Raw genomic sequence first — 17,267 nt, forward strand, 5'->3', positions numbered from 1 at the left:
ATTACTTTTTCGGTGCAGATAACTTTTAGGTGCAGATTACTTTTAGGAGTAGAATACTTTTAGGTGGAGATTACTTTTAGGAGTAGATTGCTTTTAGGAGTAGATTACTTTTAGGTGCAGACTACATTTCGTTGCAGATTACTTTTAGAAGTAGACTACTTTTAGGTGCATATTACTATTAGGAGTAGATTATTTTAGTTGCAGATTACTTTTTGGAGTAGATTATGGCAGCAAATCCCAAATCAACATTTTCAGGTGGACCTGAGATCAGTTCCCAGGACCTCACCTAGGTTCAAAAACAGTTTTCACATGCCCAAATGAACTCTCAGTGCAAACAGGTTCAGACAAAGTGCAAGTGTCTAACGCAATTTTTTTTCCCTTCCAATTTTATCAGTGGTCAATTCTCACATATCAGCTTAGTCTAACTTCCAGAGTAGCTACCAGTCTGGGAGCACCCTCCCAAGCTGTAGGGCAACACACTTCAAGGAGTGCAGAAAGTGTCCTATTCTGTATATATGCGCACTGATTGATGAGGGAAAGAGGCTAATAAACCAAAATAATGTTTAGAAATTTCACAAACCCACTCTACAGACAGATTACATAGTAATGCTAAAGAAGTACCTAATAAGGAGATCTACCAGAGAAAGATAGTCCAAAGGCCAAACAGTGTAAAATTAGTTATAGGCTGTGGAATTACAGAACCACCCATATACACAGTTCATCAGGCTGTAACTCTACATCTGACCCTATGCTCATGGAGTGTGTGAAGGTATGAACACTGACAAAACACAGCAGAGAATTGTATAAGCTCCACGTCAGACCTGCATTTAATTAGCCTACTTCTGCTTCTGCTACAGTTACCACTCTCTATCTGTACTGTAACAACAGCTCTCGGTAGGTTCTGCTGTCAGATCTCAAGTCTTTGGAGAACTCAAGAAAGTATGGTTAAAACAATAATGTGTTTCCCTACATGTCTAAGATGGCTTGGAAAACCCTGCCAGATGTTGCTACAACTGAAATTCTGGAAAACAACCAGAAATGACAAAACATTGTTTTCCCTGCCAATAATATACTTTGACGTGTCTATTTTAAGAAAACGGAAATATATTTTACTAGTGAAACGGACAATTCACCGTGCAATCAGACACCAGATATGGCACCAATACTGATTTTCCATAAGTAGATTAAGTTATAAACACTGAACCACTTAAGTAAAATATGTAGCTTTTATATGTTGATTTAATGGCCATGCTACTACACTAAATTAAGTTATATTAAGTTGTATAAGTGTCATAAGGAGAGTCCAGGGAGACAGATGCAAAGTGCAGAACTTCTCTAATGGGGACAAAAACAACTTAAACAGACAAAATCACAGGAAAAAAACAAACAAACAAAAAAAGAATACAGGTACAACAAGGAGCTAGGCTAAAGCTAAGAAAGGTTTGGAAAGCTAAAACTTGAAAACAAAAATTATACAAAGTGCAAACAATGACTGAAATCTTGCACCACATGTCAACCCAGGCACAAACATAATCTTAATGCTTCAACAAAGAAAGTGGGGAAAAGACTGAACTTAAATAAGGTGACACATTGGAAAATACAAAACAGGTGTGCATAATCAAAGGAGGAAATAGGGCAGACAACAAAAGAAGAAGTTTCAAAGGTGAGTGAGTGTGCCATCTAGTGGTCTGGGGAGGAATTGTCCTTCGTGGCTATGACGATATGTATATATTTCTATTTAACATAAAACATAAACATAAACTATTTGCTTTTTGTTGAACTTAATTTACTTATATGAACATTTCTGACCTTAAATTCCAATAATTATCTTTTTGCATTCACTGAAAAGGTAGGCACAACATCTTTTAGTGGAATTAGAATGAAATGTATGTAATTTATCCTTTTTCACTTGTTGGTGAGAAACAGACATGAAAACATCTCACATTTGCTAAGCGAGATCTATGCTGGAAAAGAAATGCATCTGGCAACCTAAAACTGTAATATTTTTTATTTATTTATTTATTTATTTTTTTCTGCTTAAAAATTGGACTTTCCACGTTCAACAAGTACTTCAACCCTTTCAACAACAAACGGGTGGTCCTAAACTAGTGTAAAGCTGGTGAAAGCTTTACCATTGCAAATTGCCAGGTCTTGTCCACACAGATTTTATCAAACTATGCATTCACACTTTTAAAAATGTATTAATTCAGAGCAACCCGGCAGTATTACTACTAGCTGTGTATTGTGAACCATGAATAAGCACTGGAAACTGCTAAATATTTCCGGTGGGTTCATGCCCGAAAATGTGTCCAATATAATGTGAAAAGCATCACAAATCAGTCGTCATGTGACACATTCGCTTCACCACTTCTGGCGTAAAATAAGCTTAAAAGCGAGCATCAAAGCATTAGGAGCTGCAAAGCTGGCATGCTTATGCAGCATGATTACCCAGTCTGTTACATTCGGGGGTTTTTTGGTGCTTTTTTCATAAATACTATGAAACATGCCAAAATTGCTGTCCATGCCAACCAACCATGCATTAGAGTTTAAAAACTGTTGGATCAATTCAATTAGCAATGTTTGTGGCATAACATTTAGGACCATGTATATTCAGATTTAATGTAATTTAATACTTGTTAAAGCCTTAAATTTGTACAATGTTTGCTATTTTAGAAGACTTATTTCAGAAGACTTTGTAAAGAACCATAGAAAACCTGAACAAGAATTGGCCAATTGAAACTGAAAAAAATAAATAAATAACTGACCTAAAAATCGATAGTAACAGACACTGAAATCGACGATAGTGTCTTTTTAGGAATTTCTCATGTTCTCACAGTTCAAATCATTGAAGTAGTTTGTAGAAATGTAGCCAACATCCAACAGTAAAGACTATTTAATGGGAAATTATTCACTCCTTTGGAATTAAAAAGTGACATTATAACAAGATTGGAGACTGACATTGACAAATTTCTCCAGAGTCAACAACATGGCATGAAATTTTCTCAGATACACCTCATGACATCTCACGTCACTGAAAACAAGCAGGAAGGAAAACAAACTGAATGAGAACCATTAATATTCATAGTCACTTGTAAAGGGATTCAAAACACTGGCCTAGTGTCACTCCGATAATCTGATGAGAATTCGTGCGCCACAGTGCGTAAACATGACTATGACAAACTCCAGCCTCCTAAACATTTTCAAAATTAGACCACCAACTTCAAATCAGCCTGGTGAGGTGAAATTCTGCTTCGTCTTCATCCCTGCTGAGTTTTGACCCAAATTCTGATTTAAAATCATTTCACATCCAGCTTGATATGTGCCAGCATCTTTCCCTATGAACTACACAGACTGCTGTCATCAGCTCATTGAGCCCTCATGCTGCATAATTTTCATTTCATTTCACAGAATATAAATGGGCATGAATCACCCTTCAGGATGTGAAGGGTCAACAGGAAGATGAGATGAGATGAGACCACTGCAGAGCCGGAGATGAATTTGTAATAGAACACAGCGTACACAGTGTTGGTTATTTAGAGGAGTAGGTGGATATTAGGCCATCCCTGTGCAATATACACTCACTGTCCACTTTATTATTAACACCTATACAGTTACGCAATTATCAAATCAGGCTGTCATGCGGCAGTGCATGAAGTCAGGCAAATACAAGTCAAGAGCTTCTTTTATGTTCATATCAAACAGGGGAAATGGGGAAAAAATTTAAGTGGCATGGTTGTTGGTGCCAGATGGTTTGAGTATTTCGGAAACTGCTAATCTCATGGGGGTTTCAACCACAATAGTCTTTAGACTTTACACAGAATGGTCCAAAAAAAACAAAAAAAACAATTGCCTAGTTGTAGAGAGAGGTCATAGGAGAATGGCCAATCTAGCTGGAGCTGATAGCAAGGCTACGCAAATAACCACTCTGTACAACAGTGGTGAGGAGAAAAGAATCTCAGAATGCACAGCACATTAAATCTTGAAGTGGATGTGCTACAGCAAGAGAAGGCCACCTCCGGTCCTGGTTTTCAGTGTGCCGCTGTCACATGATATGCTGATTGGATAATTTCATGCATGCACATAAGTACAGGTGTTCCTAATAAAGTGGGAAGTCTCATTTCATAACTGGGTATGTGTGTATGAGTGTTTTATGAGTGCCTTGGAGAAAGATAAGAAATAAACCATGAGTCAGAGGGGTTTTATGTGTGTGTGTGTGTGTGTGTGTGTGTAGCCTTAAATCTGGAGGAGGATTATTATGATCAGGGCCTGTATCCTCTTTGTCATCTGATCAAAGGCAGGAACAAGGACTAACATAAGAGAGCTAAAATCGACATTTAGAATTACTCACTGATGCTTAAAAACATCCACTTCTTTACAACATCATCGTAAAGACAAAGAGCCCGGAAAACTGTTGCTTCATAATATCAGTAATTTTTCAATCTTAACACATCAAATGCATTCATATAATGTTTCTTGGCTTTCCAATCACTTAGGAGCAAAACTAGCTCTATGACACAAGCATTTCATTGTCTTATATAGGGATGTCCCATTCTAGTCTTAACTGTTCTTATACCACAGCTCGGACTGGACAGGTATTGATTCATTTTCTATAATAGCATGACTCTTACAATAGCTCCAGCAAATTACAGGGTTCTATTAATGTGCTCATTCTATTTTCATACACAGAGCCTTGTATGGTGGACGCTTGGCATAATCTAAACCTAATAGATGAACTAAAAACATGTTATTTGTCCAACTATTGATATGGTGAAGCTTTCTGTAAGGAGATGCTTATTTAAGTTGAAAATAAATACTCATTTCCTGTATACACATTACTGTCAGGAAACAGTTGAGGACGCAAGTGCAGGTACTCGGTGGTTTTATTAAACATAGCAAACAAGACGGACGTAATCCAATTGTGCAGTCAAAAAACAGGAAAGGGTCAGGCGATGAGCAAACAACCAAAATCAGAGCAGACAGGCGGAAAATCCAGAAACTACATCAAACCAGAAAGACTGTCACCAGAACAAAATGCTTGGTAACGACTGGCACAAAAGTACACAAAGCATAAACTTCGCAATGCACGTGAAAAGTCCTTTTAAACTGTGAATGTGGTAGTGAAGATGATTGAGACAAGGTGTACGTGTTAAGTAATCAGGTGAGTGTGAACATGAGAGAGTCTGGGTGTTGTAGAATTTGTAGGCTGCGCTGAGTTCTAGGAAGTGTAGTTAGATGCTGATTCTGTACAATTACATGCAGTGGGGGAAATAATTATTGAACGCGTCAACTTTAAATATAAATATATTATAGTGAATATATTTCCAATGAAGCTATTCACATGAAATTTTCATCAGACATCAGTATTAACTCAAGAAATCCACACATATAAAGAATTCACAACATTAAAGCTCATAAATAAAGTTATGTGTAATAAAGTGGAAGGACACAGGAAAAAAATACTGAACACACTAAGAAAAAGCAGTTCTCCAAGGCAAGATAAGGCAAGGAACCAGCTGAAATCCGTAAGTAGTTAGAAAGTAATTTAGAAAGTACCCCCTATTGCGCAAACTAATATCAGCTGGGTTAGTAAATTGATGTTCTATAAAAAGGCTTTTCATTACCAAGGTGTCACACAATAAAGCTCTCATGATGGGTGGATTTTTTGAGTTAATACCAAAGTCTGGTGAAAATTTCATGTGAATAACCTCATTGGAAAGATATTTACTGAAAAAAATGTTGACGCATTCAGTGCGTATTTCCCCCACTGTATAACTATAAACGAATAAAAAGCATGGTGTCTTTTTTTTCTGAAAAATGTTATAACTGGTAAATTACTCTAGAGGAATAAAGCACTTTGGGATGTGCTGTTATAGGAAAATGATCAACTTCAGGGTGATAATAGTAACTCCGCTTCATGCTGTTCTGCATCACACCAAAACATTCATTGATTATAGTCCCTATAGCAGCACACAACATAGTTTTTATTCCTTACTTTATCGCTTGCAACTACACATACATTTACCACAGTAATTCTGTACAATTTTATATTTGTTTTTATTTTTTGTGGCTTGTGGCTATCCACAAACTGATACGACACTAGCTAATACGAGTCAGTATTAACAAACTTTATTTTCGTATTGTATTTTACAGAACATCAAACATGCTGTTGTTTGAAATGGATTTGAATTAAACAAATCCAATCACTACTCTGACAGTAATAGGAATATCCTATAACTTCATAACCATCAGTTTCACAGTATTATGTATCACTCACTAAGCTGAGCAGTGTCATTTCCCAGCTGTTAGTGTGTCTGTGTAGCCACTCACTTTTCAGCTGAGCTGTCAGGCTCTATAAATCGGATCACTGGAGGTGCGGATAGCGTCTCAGTGGCGAATATCCCCCCCTGCAGCTGAACTCCGAAGCCGCTGAGAGGATCTCCTGTTAGAGTGACCTCGCTGGACTCTGTATGAACTATCTGACCTCCAGGACCCACTGAACTTGAGGCTAGAGATGCTGCTAAAAAAAAACAAAAAAAAAAACAAGGAGAGCATGAAAACTCTAAGTTCGAATTATGACTGATTTCTTGGTTGAGAACTGCTCCAAAAATAAATACATTAATGAAATAAAGTAATAAATACATTTTCGTGTGTCCTGTATCAAATTCATATTTTCTTTATATTTTATTGTCATTGCCATTTTGAAGTGGCCATTACAGATTTAAATATATATAAATATATATAGTGTTTAGTGTTGAATATCTGTCAACTAAACATTACAGCAATTTATATTATATTGCAGAGATTTTTCTCTGAAGCTACAAACTTTCTAGAAAGAAATCAGAGGGAAAAGCAAATGGATCTGGAAACTCAGTGTGACTGCTGCTCCTCTTATAGGAGGCTGAGATTTGAAAGTTCAACCTGCCATGCTCAAACAATTGCACACAAACTCATAACTCTTTAATTGTTATCTAATTTAGACACCACAGACACACTCACACACACACACACACACACACACACACACACACACACACACACACACACACACACACACACACAGACTAAGAAACTTACATGAGCTCTTGTGCTCTTTTTTCCTCTGTCTCCTCTTGAGCATGGAGTTGCGGGGGCTCATGGGATGGGGAGTGCGGGGCAGAGTGCTGGATGACTGACTCGTCATGCCCGATGTAGTGGTGGAGGCGGGGGAGAAATTAGTGCAGACTACAGCTAGTGAAGGAGAGAGAGAGAGAGACAGAGAGAGAGAGAGAGAGAGAGGGGGAAAGAGAGAGTTTCAGAAGTTCAGATCGTGGTAGATTGAATTTTATTGTTGAAATTCATGTCTATTCATGTATATTTTCCCCTCACAATTGGATCCCTGCTGAAAAACCCCCGGCAGTAACCATCACAGAACTTCAAATGGTTTCAACTACAAATACCATTACAAACCATCATCTAACCATTAAAACCATTACCATTACTGGTCCTTAATGGTATCCACTAGACATAACATGCCACCAACAGAAGGCAACAAATCACCAGTAGAGACCCACAGGGACCATTCTGTTTCCACTAAAACCAATGCAATTCCCATTACAACCATTACAAATTCTGTGAGGGTTTCTATTTTTTTTTTCAGCAGGGATGCACTGTTGACTTCTTGAATCTGATTGGTCGATAGGTGTTTTCTATAATAGCACAACTCTTCCAGTCTTCCAGAAAAGAAAATCACAAGTTTATATTAATGTGCTCGTTCTAACACATTATTGTTTCCATAGTATCAACATACACAGGGCCTAAAGTAGACGCCCCATATAGTCTGAAAGCTAACAACAATAAACAGATACAAAACAAACAAAAAACAAACAAAGAACCAAAAACCACACTGAAGTATTGGTGATATGGTGAACCTTTTGGTATGAAAATGTTCATTTAACATTTATGGAAGGAGTCTCCCGTGTCAGTGCTTTTATCTAAGGCTGTTTCTCGTATCTAAGTTTTCTGACACAGGAAAGTCCAAGGACATAGGATGTTAAGCTTTTCTGTCTTATCTTCAAGAATGTCAAGCTATAAAGGTTTGTAGCTATTTATAGCTATTACAACGTAAGCACCTTGTTTTTATTAACATTCCACAAACTTATATGTAACTATAAACTGCTAAAACAAGTGTGTCATTCATTAAATAACTAAATTTTGCATTTGTGGGCAAATATGCTGTCGTTTATTGTCGATTATTTTCCTATAAAAGCACTCATGTTTTATTACTTATATATTAGGAAGCAGAAACAGAGTGAACTAAACCGAACGCTAAACAGATTTATAATCATTTCTCTGAATCAGTGCTTCACTATCACAGTAATAACCCCCATAATGTACAATTCTGAGCTTTTTCAATGTCAACATATCTTCAAATTATGAGACATGGTTACACAAATTCAGTGTGTCTAGCTAATGAATGAGAAGGAATACATTTAAGTACTCAACCTGCAATGATACCATTGTGTGTGTTATTCACAGCATGTTCTTTTGCACATATTTACATTTGCAGTAGTCCTGAGTGCTGGATGCATTGCTCGAGGTGGACATCCACGTGGAAGTCTTACAGTGAGTAGTATGCTGAGAATGGCAGTAGTTCACACACGGGTCCCAAGAATGTGGGTGGTCGCTTTTCTGGACCTTCACTGCACACACACATACATCACCATTACTATCACACATCCAGCCGAAATTCAAACATGCACTGCTGCTATTCACCAACACATAAAGCATTACTCAGCTGTTCTTTGACCTGACTAAAACAGCAAATTATTCACATTTGAATAATGTCCCAATGACATTTTAACACTCACCATCACTACAAATACAATACCGCCAACTTTTTGATAGCACGTCGGAGACAGCTGTTAGTTGTCTTCTAAATGTCATGCTTGGTAATTCATTCTTGCATAATGTGTTTTCAAAACTCAACAACAAATAACAAAAATTAAAAAAAAAAAAAAAAAAAAAACCAGCAACTAGCTGAGATGACCCATTAAAATGTTGTGCACAACAAAATTGAATATTATCTCACTAATAGGGTTCGCTGCATTTAGAGCATAAACTAGTGTAGCTAAAAAGTCAGTCATATGTTTGGGTTCATTAATATTCCCCCTGGTAACAACGCTTAAAATGCTTCGTTTGGAGTCCCGAAGGCCAGCTAAAGCCGTATTTCAATGATAATCTCCATTCTGAAACACTGGTGTGGAAAAAAATGAATGCTTCTGCAAAACAACGAGGAAGCTCATTTGGATCGGGTTAATGGTGTCCTTCCTGCTAGAGGCAGGATGAATAAATTTGTGTGTGGGTGTGTGTGGTCTGTCAAGTATGCTTATGTTTGTTGCTCTGGGCTTTAGCATCTCATCCAACATTCTTCCAAACAACGTATGTTGCATAAGACAAGATCATTTTGTATGTGCATGACAGCTTCAAACCATATGGCTTTTATAAAATCTTGTTCATTGAGAATCATGACATCCACATGGCATTATGATATAATCTCAATCGTTATGATAAGAGTGCTTTCACACCAATTCCTTAATGGCTCAGTACACAGCTTTTGCAAAATGAGAGACTTCCTGTTATATTGTTATAATGTTTACTTTGACAGAAAGTGAGAGCTACTAATGTGAGATTGGGTGAAAGGGGCAGGCCTCCCAGGATGTTGCTGTTACTCCAATTTTAAAATGTAACGGTCCTACACAAAATGCGTGAAGGTTACTGGTCTACATGTCTCGCAAATTGCCTCCTGCCATTTTGCTAGGGTTAGAATAACTGAGTGCAAGTTATGAGGAGAAAACAATTTTTAAATGAGGTTTTTGAGTTATTTTTTCAGATCTCAATGAGATCTCCTGGAAGAGTAAACAGAAACTTGAGACACATATACATAATTGCTTGTCAAGAAAAATAGCGATTAAATGTGGAAAAAAAAAAAAAAAAAAAAGAAAAAAAAAAAGGTTAAATTCTGATATGAATGTAAAATGTGTGGTGGCCTGGGAAAACCTGTCCAACGCCGATAACGTACTTTGACACCTCAATCTAAAGAAAAGAAAAGAAAATCAATTCACCAAAAGAATATGGAAATGGTTTTTATTTGCTTTTTAATCTTGCATAGGACATCTTCCTGCAAAGATCATGTTGTTTAAGGAACCAGTTAATAAATGCAGTGCGTAAAGCTTGCTAGTTAAATGTGATCTCCTCAAATAGTGAATTGTCATGCTTTGATCAAGGTGTTTAGGTCCATGCTTTAGAGAAACGGACATACACCTAATCAATTCAGTTTACAATCATATATTGGCTACTCCTGCACCACAAAGTTTGCAAAATATCTGATTTGTTATTTCGTGCAAAATGAATTTTACTGTGTTTGCTTCACAGATTATTTAAGTTATAATAATACTCAAAGGCTTTGGCCCAATACATGATTTACATGCGTTAATAATAATTTCAGTCACCATTCAGGGTTGATGGGTTGATCTTTGGCTGGCATTTGGGGTAGCAGTATACCCTGTGGCCCCCATGTGCTTTTTGTGGCCTGAGATATGCTGCCGTTGCTCTACATACATACTATGTGGCCAATAATTTATGGACACATTTTTTGGCCATATAGTGTATTTTCAATTTAGACTGAATGTTTATTCAGTTCCCACTAATAATATTTTATCCTTATCTTTTAGTATTCACTTAAACAAACTGAGAAAATGAGGATAAAAGTGCAATTTTGTCTGATAACAATAAAGAGTTTAATATCAGTGCAGGTATCTTTTATCATCATGTCTACAGCAGAAAAAACTGAACTAAAATGAGGGTTTAAAATACACACGCTTGCCACTGGGATATCCTCAAGGGTCTTTTGTACCATCAGTTCAAGGAACATAAATGCGGCACATCTTTGCATCTTTGATGAGATTAGGGACTGCTGTTGAACATGTAAGGGAATATGTGCCCATTTTTACTTTTTTTTTTTTTTTTTTTAATTTTTTAATGTTTTTACTTATATGTAAAGGATAAAACAAGAGAGTGGGTGCTGCGTTAGGAAAGTGTTCCACAAAGCGGATCGCTTTCTTGTAACTGTATAACCCAGTCATTACTCTTATAACAAAGCAATTTGCCAAAACTAACATCTTTTAGGACATCATAATTATTATTATTTTAATGTATTACTTCCATTATTATGGAAGTTACATTTAATTATAGTGGTGCTTGAAAGTTTCAGAACCTTTTAGAATGTTCTCTCTCTCTCTCTCTCTCTCTCTCTCTCTCTCTCTCTCTCTCTCTCTCATATGCATAAATATGTCCTAAAACAACATAATTTTCACATTTTCAGTCCTAAAAGCAGATAAAGAGATCCCAACTGAACAAATTAGACAAAAATATTATACTTAAATATTCATTTATTTATTAAGGAAGATTATCCAATATTAAATATCTGTGAGTGGCAAAAGTATGTGAACCTCTAGAATTAGCAGTTTAATGTGAAGGTAAAATTAGAGTCAGGAGTTTTCAATCAACAGGATGACAATCAGGTGTGAGTGAGCGCCCTGTTTAATTTAAAGAAGAGAAATCTGATCATCACAACACGCTTGTGGAAGTGTATCATGACATGAACAAAGGAGATTTCTGAGGATCTTAGAAAAAGAGTTGTTGATGCTCATCAGGCTGCAAAAAGTTATAAATCTATCTCTAAAGAGTTTGGACTCCACCAATCCACAGATATACAGATGGTATACAAATGGAGGAAATTCAAGACCATTGTTACGCTCCCCAGGAGTGGTCAACCTACAAAGATCACTCCAAGAGCAAGACGTGTAATAGTCCGCGAGGTCGCAAAGGAACCAAGGGTAACTTTTAAGTAAATAAAGGTCTCTCTCACATTGGCTAATGTTAATGTTCTTGAATCCATCATCAGGAGAACACTGAACAACAATGGTGTGCATGGTAGCGTTGCAAGGAGAAAGGTATTGCTCTCTAAAAAGAAAGTCAAAGTCCTGACCTTAACCCAATAGAAATATTGTGCAAGCAGTTCATGGTAGGAGACCCACCAACATCCCAGCGTTAAAACTGTTCTGTACTGAGGAACGGGCTAAAGTTCCTTCGAGCCTATGTACAGGACTGAACAACAGTTAAAAGAACCATTTAGTTTTTGCTGCACAAGGGGGTCACACCAGATACTGAAAGCAAAGGTTCACATATTTTTGCCACTCACAGGTATGCAATATAGGATCATTTTCCTCCATAAAGAAATGACCAAGTATAATATTTTGTTTAATTGGGTTCTCTTTATTTACTTTTAGGACTTGTGTGAAAATCTTATGTTTTAGGTCATATTTATGCAGAAATATTGAAAATTCTGTGGACATTCCACATAGAGGACAAACTGGCTCCTGCTATCACTTACATTATAACTGATAAACAGTCATTCATTCACCAAACTCTTCTCTCTCTCTCTCTCTCTCTCACTCTCTCTATCTCTCTCTCTCTCTCTCTCTCTCTCTCACTCTCTCTCTCTCACTCTCTCACTCTCTCTCTCTCACTCTCTCTCTCTCACTCTCTCTTTAAGTTAATAATAATACAATTTCATGTTTACCAAGAAACCACAAAGTGTCCAGAAAACACTCTGTTCTTAAGACTTTACAAAGCACTGACACTGGAGAATCCCATAAATGTTAAATAAACATTCCTTACACAAAGCTTACACATATAAATGGTAAATTACACATGTCAACAATGATATGTTTTTCCTTATAAAATCTGTTTATTATTAGCCTTAGATTATGTGGAGTGTCCTTCTGTAAGTTGTTACTATAGATATAATAATGTATTAGAATGAGCACATTATTATAAACCTGTGATTTGAATTACAGCCATCACTATTATCCGAGCTGCTGTAATAGAAAATTAATCAGCACTTTCTGAGCAGTCAGATTCAAGAATTCCACACCACTCTGGTATAAACACCTGACACTTAATCTTCCTATTCATTTTAATAGAGACAGGAACTTTGCATGGCACGCATGCTAAACAGTATCACTTTTAGCCTCTCTCTCAGTAAGGGAAAAATATAAGGAGCTTTAAAACATCCTAAACCTTTTGCGTGTGTGCGTGTGTGTGTTTGTGTGTGTGTGTTGGGGTCTGCACATTAAGTCGTTTACTGACATCTGCAGCCCTCCAACATAGTACGAAATTTAAGTGTGACTAATCTGCACATATTCCTGCCAAACCTTCGAGTGAAGAACAGACATTAAGAAGCAGGTAGCATTTCCTGTCACTCAGAAACTATAGAAAAATGGGAGACCTAATAATCTTCGATCACCGGTCATAAAATCCAAGCTTCACACAGCTTATACTAAGCTTGTCTGCCTGAAGAAACTTGGTTTTGATGTGAGAGCAGACATCCCTACGTGACTCTCTGGAGCTTAAATTCAGTAAGGAGATTACCATATTGGCTTTAAAAGGCATGTCAAATTCTTTGACTATGTTGTTGATAATGAATTCAAGCTAACCCTCGTTTCTGGTGAAAAATATTCAACTCTTAAAGCCAGTCAAAGTTAGTGCCCTATCCCAAGTCACGACACATTTTCACACTTTTCATTCTGAGATATAGTAATGAGAATGTGATTAAATTCTCATGAGGTGAAGGCCAGTATATTAAATTATACTTTTTTCCCCATTATCTCTGCTGGTAACATCAAAGCAAGCTTCACTCCTGGCTTTCAATTCTTCATTAAAGTCTCACTGGGGTATATGATGCACACTTTCTAATACACATTTCCCATTTCTGCCCTCCTGCATGCGTTTTGTGCTTGCTGGGAGCTGACCCACATATCATCGCTGTGAAGAATCAGCAGCATGAATCATACCCTGGAAGAACCATCCACATGCATGAATTGGCCTGAGGGCAGAGGTGCTGTAATCTTAACAACCTTTCCTGTTAAGCAATGCAGGGCATAATAGAAAAGGCATTCTCCTTCTGTGAAGGTTTGTCTACTGACGCAGACAAATCAAAGACAAGGAAGCATCTATGACGCAGGACTGCATCTAGGAGGCTCTCAAGCAGATTATTTATTGGACCTGAGTAGGATGAACATGTGCAGTATAGATATACTTTTCCCAAGATAGGAACACTGTGAAGAACATTGGAGCAGAAAAAAGAACAACCAACACAAGAAACTCTTACTTTTTTTTGGCAAACTTGTCACAGTCCAGCTCTTTCAAAAACAAATCAGCAAAATCCAGCTAATTAACAAACTCCAAATCAACAGTTAATAGTGACCCATTTAGTGTGGGTTCATGGTTATCCATGTGTTTTTTTCCCACCTGCTGCCTGCTCACTGTTTATGAATTATGACCCACACATTAATAACATTTCCAAATTATTTTAGATTCTGTGACTTTTCAATTCAATTCTGTGACTTAGTCAGAGAATTCTGTCACAAAATTTCAATCCTCACACGGGGGGACTGAGTCCGTAGAGTGAATTTCAAAAGGGGGACGGCATTCCAGTTCAAACTGGCTACCTCTTTTATCCACTCGAAAGCGAGTTCCCAGCATAGATGTGAGTTCCACACATAAGCGTAACGAGGATATCCTGTGTGTGTGGTTGCACAATGTTAACTTTTGTGATTGGCCATACAGGCTACAGGCTGCAGCCAATGGGAACGCTGCGTCCTAACAGGACCAATCAAACCACCTCAGATAATTTAGCGTAGTCTTAACGGAGGCAAAAATAACAAACATTTACTTTAACAGATGCGATAGTAAAAACACCTTTATTCATCTTAATTTACTTTCACACATAGCTTGCTAAGTATTATATCCACATTTATGCTATCCTACATGAAATAATAAAAAATAATAATAAAAATAATTCTCTCCAAGCAGAGATTATTTTGATTGAACAGTGTTTGCTTTGTTCATGAATGTTGTTCATTGACCTTTCATGTACCTGTCTTGATACTCAAGAAAGCATATTTTTTTGCAGGGGACATGACATAAGTGTAATGTTATTATATATTATAGAGGTATTCAATATTTATGTGTTTATATATAGTTATGTTTATAATTATATTATATTTACACTCCAGTCATCAGAAAGTGCCCCATATCCCCCCACCCCCATACACACATACAAAATATATATTTTTTAAAAAACATACAAAAAACAAATAAATAACAACAACAAAAACATTCAACTAGCATCCCCCAGTGTATGTCGGGCATTTCCACAGCAGGCCATAGCAAATACATATGTCAAGAGACTGTTATGTTAATTAAGGTATTGAATATCATGAGACATTATGAAACAAATCATAAAGCAATGCAAATCATATTCAGCAGATGAGAGGGTAGAGAAGTATGTAAATATTTAATATTTTACATTATTCATAAATAGTATTTTGGTGATTGGCCTTTGGGTATTGTGATATGGTCTAATCTGGTCCCGTTTGAAAAATGTTTGGACACCCCTGACCTATTGGCATGTTTTTAGGATTAAACCAGAGAGCATGAAGGAAGCCCACATGGACATGAGGAGCACTTTTGAAATTCCATACAGATAGTAACCCAAGCGCAAGATCAAACCAGGGATCCTGAAGCTGTGAGGTAGCTACTACCTACTGCACCATGGTTGCCACCCTAAATTGTTTATTATTACAGCTATTTTAAGAGGTCACAAACTGAGCTCAAAAACCCCACAAGCCTGATTTGAGTTTCTCTTTCTGTGAGGGTCTGGGTGTGAGTGCGTCTCCATAATTAAATCTAGCCTCCGCACCAAAGCTCCAGGGGCGGCATTAAACAGAAAGAGAGGCTAATTAAAAGAGATGACAGCAGTTGAGATGACAGAGTGGGATAGCTGTGTGCATATGTGTGTTCCTTCTCCCAGTGTCCTCATTTAGGTCCTATCCATGTACTCCAGTGAGATTAGAATTCAAAATGCATAGTATAAAAATGACTATGGTACCCTATTTTACACCAATCAGTAATACAGAACATTTATTACAATAAATGATTGCTCAACAAATTTCTAAGTCACCACACTGTTTATTAAATCACAAGTCTAGCTTTATGGATTACAAACATAACCAAATTAAGAAACCATTTAAGAAAAAAAAAAAGAAAAAAACCTCAAAATACTCTTTATATGGTCTGTTAGAGTATGCCAGGATGTGGGGAGGTCAGACCATATATTTTAAATGAGGGAATTAAATCATTTTTTTTTATATCAGTTTAATATAATGCAATTTCCTTTAAAATATAATTTTCTACACAACATATAATACAAATAAAATACAACATTAATAAGCCCAACTTCATAGCGTGAAAATATTATACAGCGCTGCTGACATTGAGCTTCATTTATAAAGCAGGACACGACTAGATTTATTTGTAAATTATTTGTAGGAGCATTTACAGAAGAAATTTGGTATTCATGAAAACCTTGTGTTTTGGGGGGGGATTTACATATCCTACTCATGCTCCTGACTGTGTGCAAATTTAAGTATAAGAACACTTGCTCATGTAAACCTTGAGTTGCTCGCATGGGTTGCTGCACGTTTACATATGGATTATGGTGTATTATCAGTTTTAAATGGCTTATTTTTATTATGTTTACAACGTTTATCAGACCCCCTTATCCATAGCAACTTACAGAAGTGCTTTGGGGTCTCTACCAAAAACAGTTAGGAACTAAGGATACTACCATCAGAATTTTGTGAAACCCAGTCATTTTTTTTATTGGCATTAATTAAAGAATACAAAAAATAATGAAAGTAAGCCAATACAAATCCATAAATGAAGACAAATAAAACACAATAAAATTCAATTATGCAAAAAAAATGGTGCCGTATAAATGGAAGAGTAGCTGGTCTGTCTGCACTGAGCATTTTCTTAACACCTCACTTAATTTGCACCTAATACACCTTTTCTGTAATTTGTCTCTAGATTTTGACTTTTTCAGGTGCCATTACGCTTCAATGTTTTTTTTTATTGGCATAGTAGTGAGTTAAAATAACTTCCACTTCTGCCTTTTTCTTTCAAGGTCGTAGTCATTTTGTTTTTCCAGCCCTCTGTGTGTTTGACTTTTAATGGATTTTTCCAGTGGACATTTTTGTTAGTTTCGACTTACGTTTACAAATGAGTGATAATGATGCCCTTTGCAAGCACATAGGTATGGAGAATTTTTTGTATTTTAAAACACAAACCCTAGCGTATTTCAGAGGCACCAAATGCACCACAGT

At 36.7% G+C, this 17,267-nt stretch overlaps 1 protein-coding gene across 5 annotated transcripts in view; it reads right to left on the reverse strand.

Moving 5' to 3' along the window:
* Positions 1-17,267, reverse strand: part of grip2b (glutamate receptor interacting protein 2b) — a 72,456-nt gene that overhangs the window by 30,882 nt on the left and 24,307 nt on the right. For 4 of the 5 annotated variants that reach the window (XR_008393191.1, XM_047149460.2, XM_017450239.3 and 1 more), the window contains exons 10-12: positions 8,538-8,678; positions 7,075-7,227; positions 6,328-6,517 (exon numbers count right to left, since the gene is read on the reverse strand). Coding sequence is in view for 4 of the 5 variants with exons in the window: in XM_047149460.2 (XP_047005416.1) it covers positions 6,328-6,517; positions 7,075-7,227; positions 8,538-8,678 (484 nt within the window). In the remaining variant the exon portion in view is untranslated. The remainder of the gene's footprint in view (positions 1-6,327; positions 6,518-7,074; positions 7,228-8,537; positions 8,679-17,267) is intronic. The other variant, XM_053674199.1, reaches the window with a different exon arrangement.

This window comes from Ictalurus punctatus, chromosome 21 (assembly GCF_001660625.3).
Source record: "Ictalurus punctatus breed USDA103 chromosome 21, Coco_2.0, whole genome shotgun sequence".
Taxonomy (NCBI): domain Eukaryota; kingdom Metazoa; phylum Chordata; class Actinopteri; order Siluriformes; family Ictaluridae; genus Ictalurus; species Ictalurus punctatus.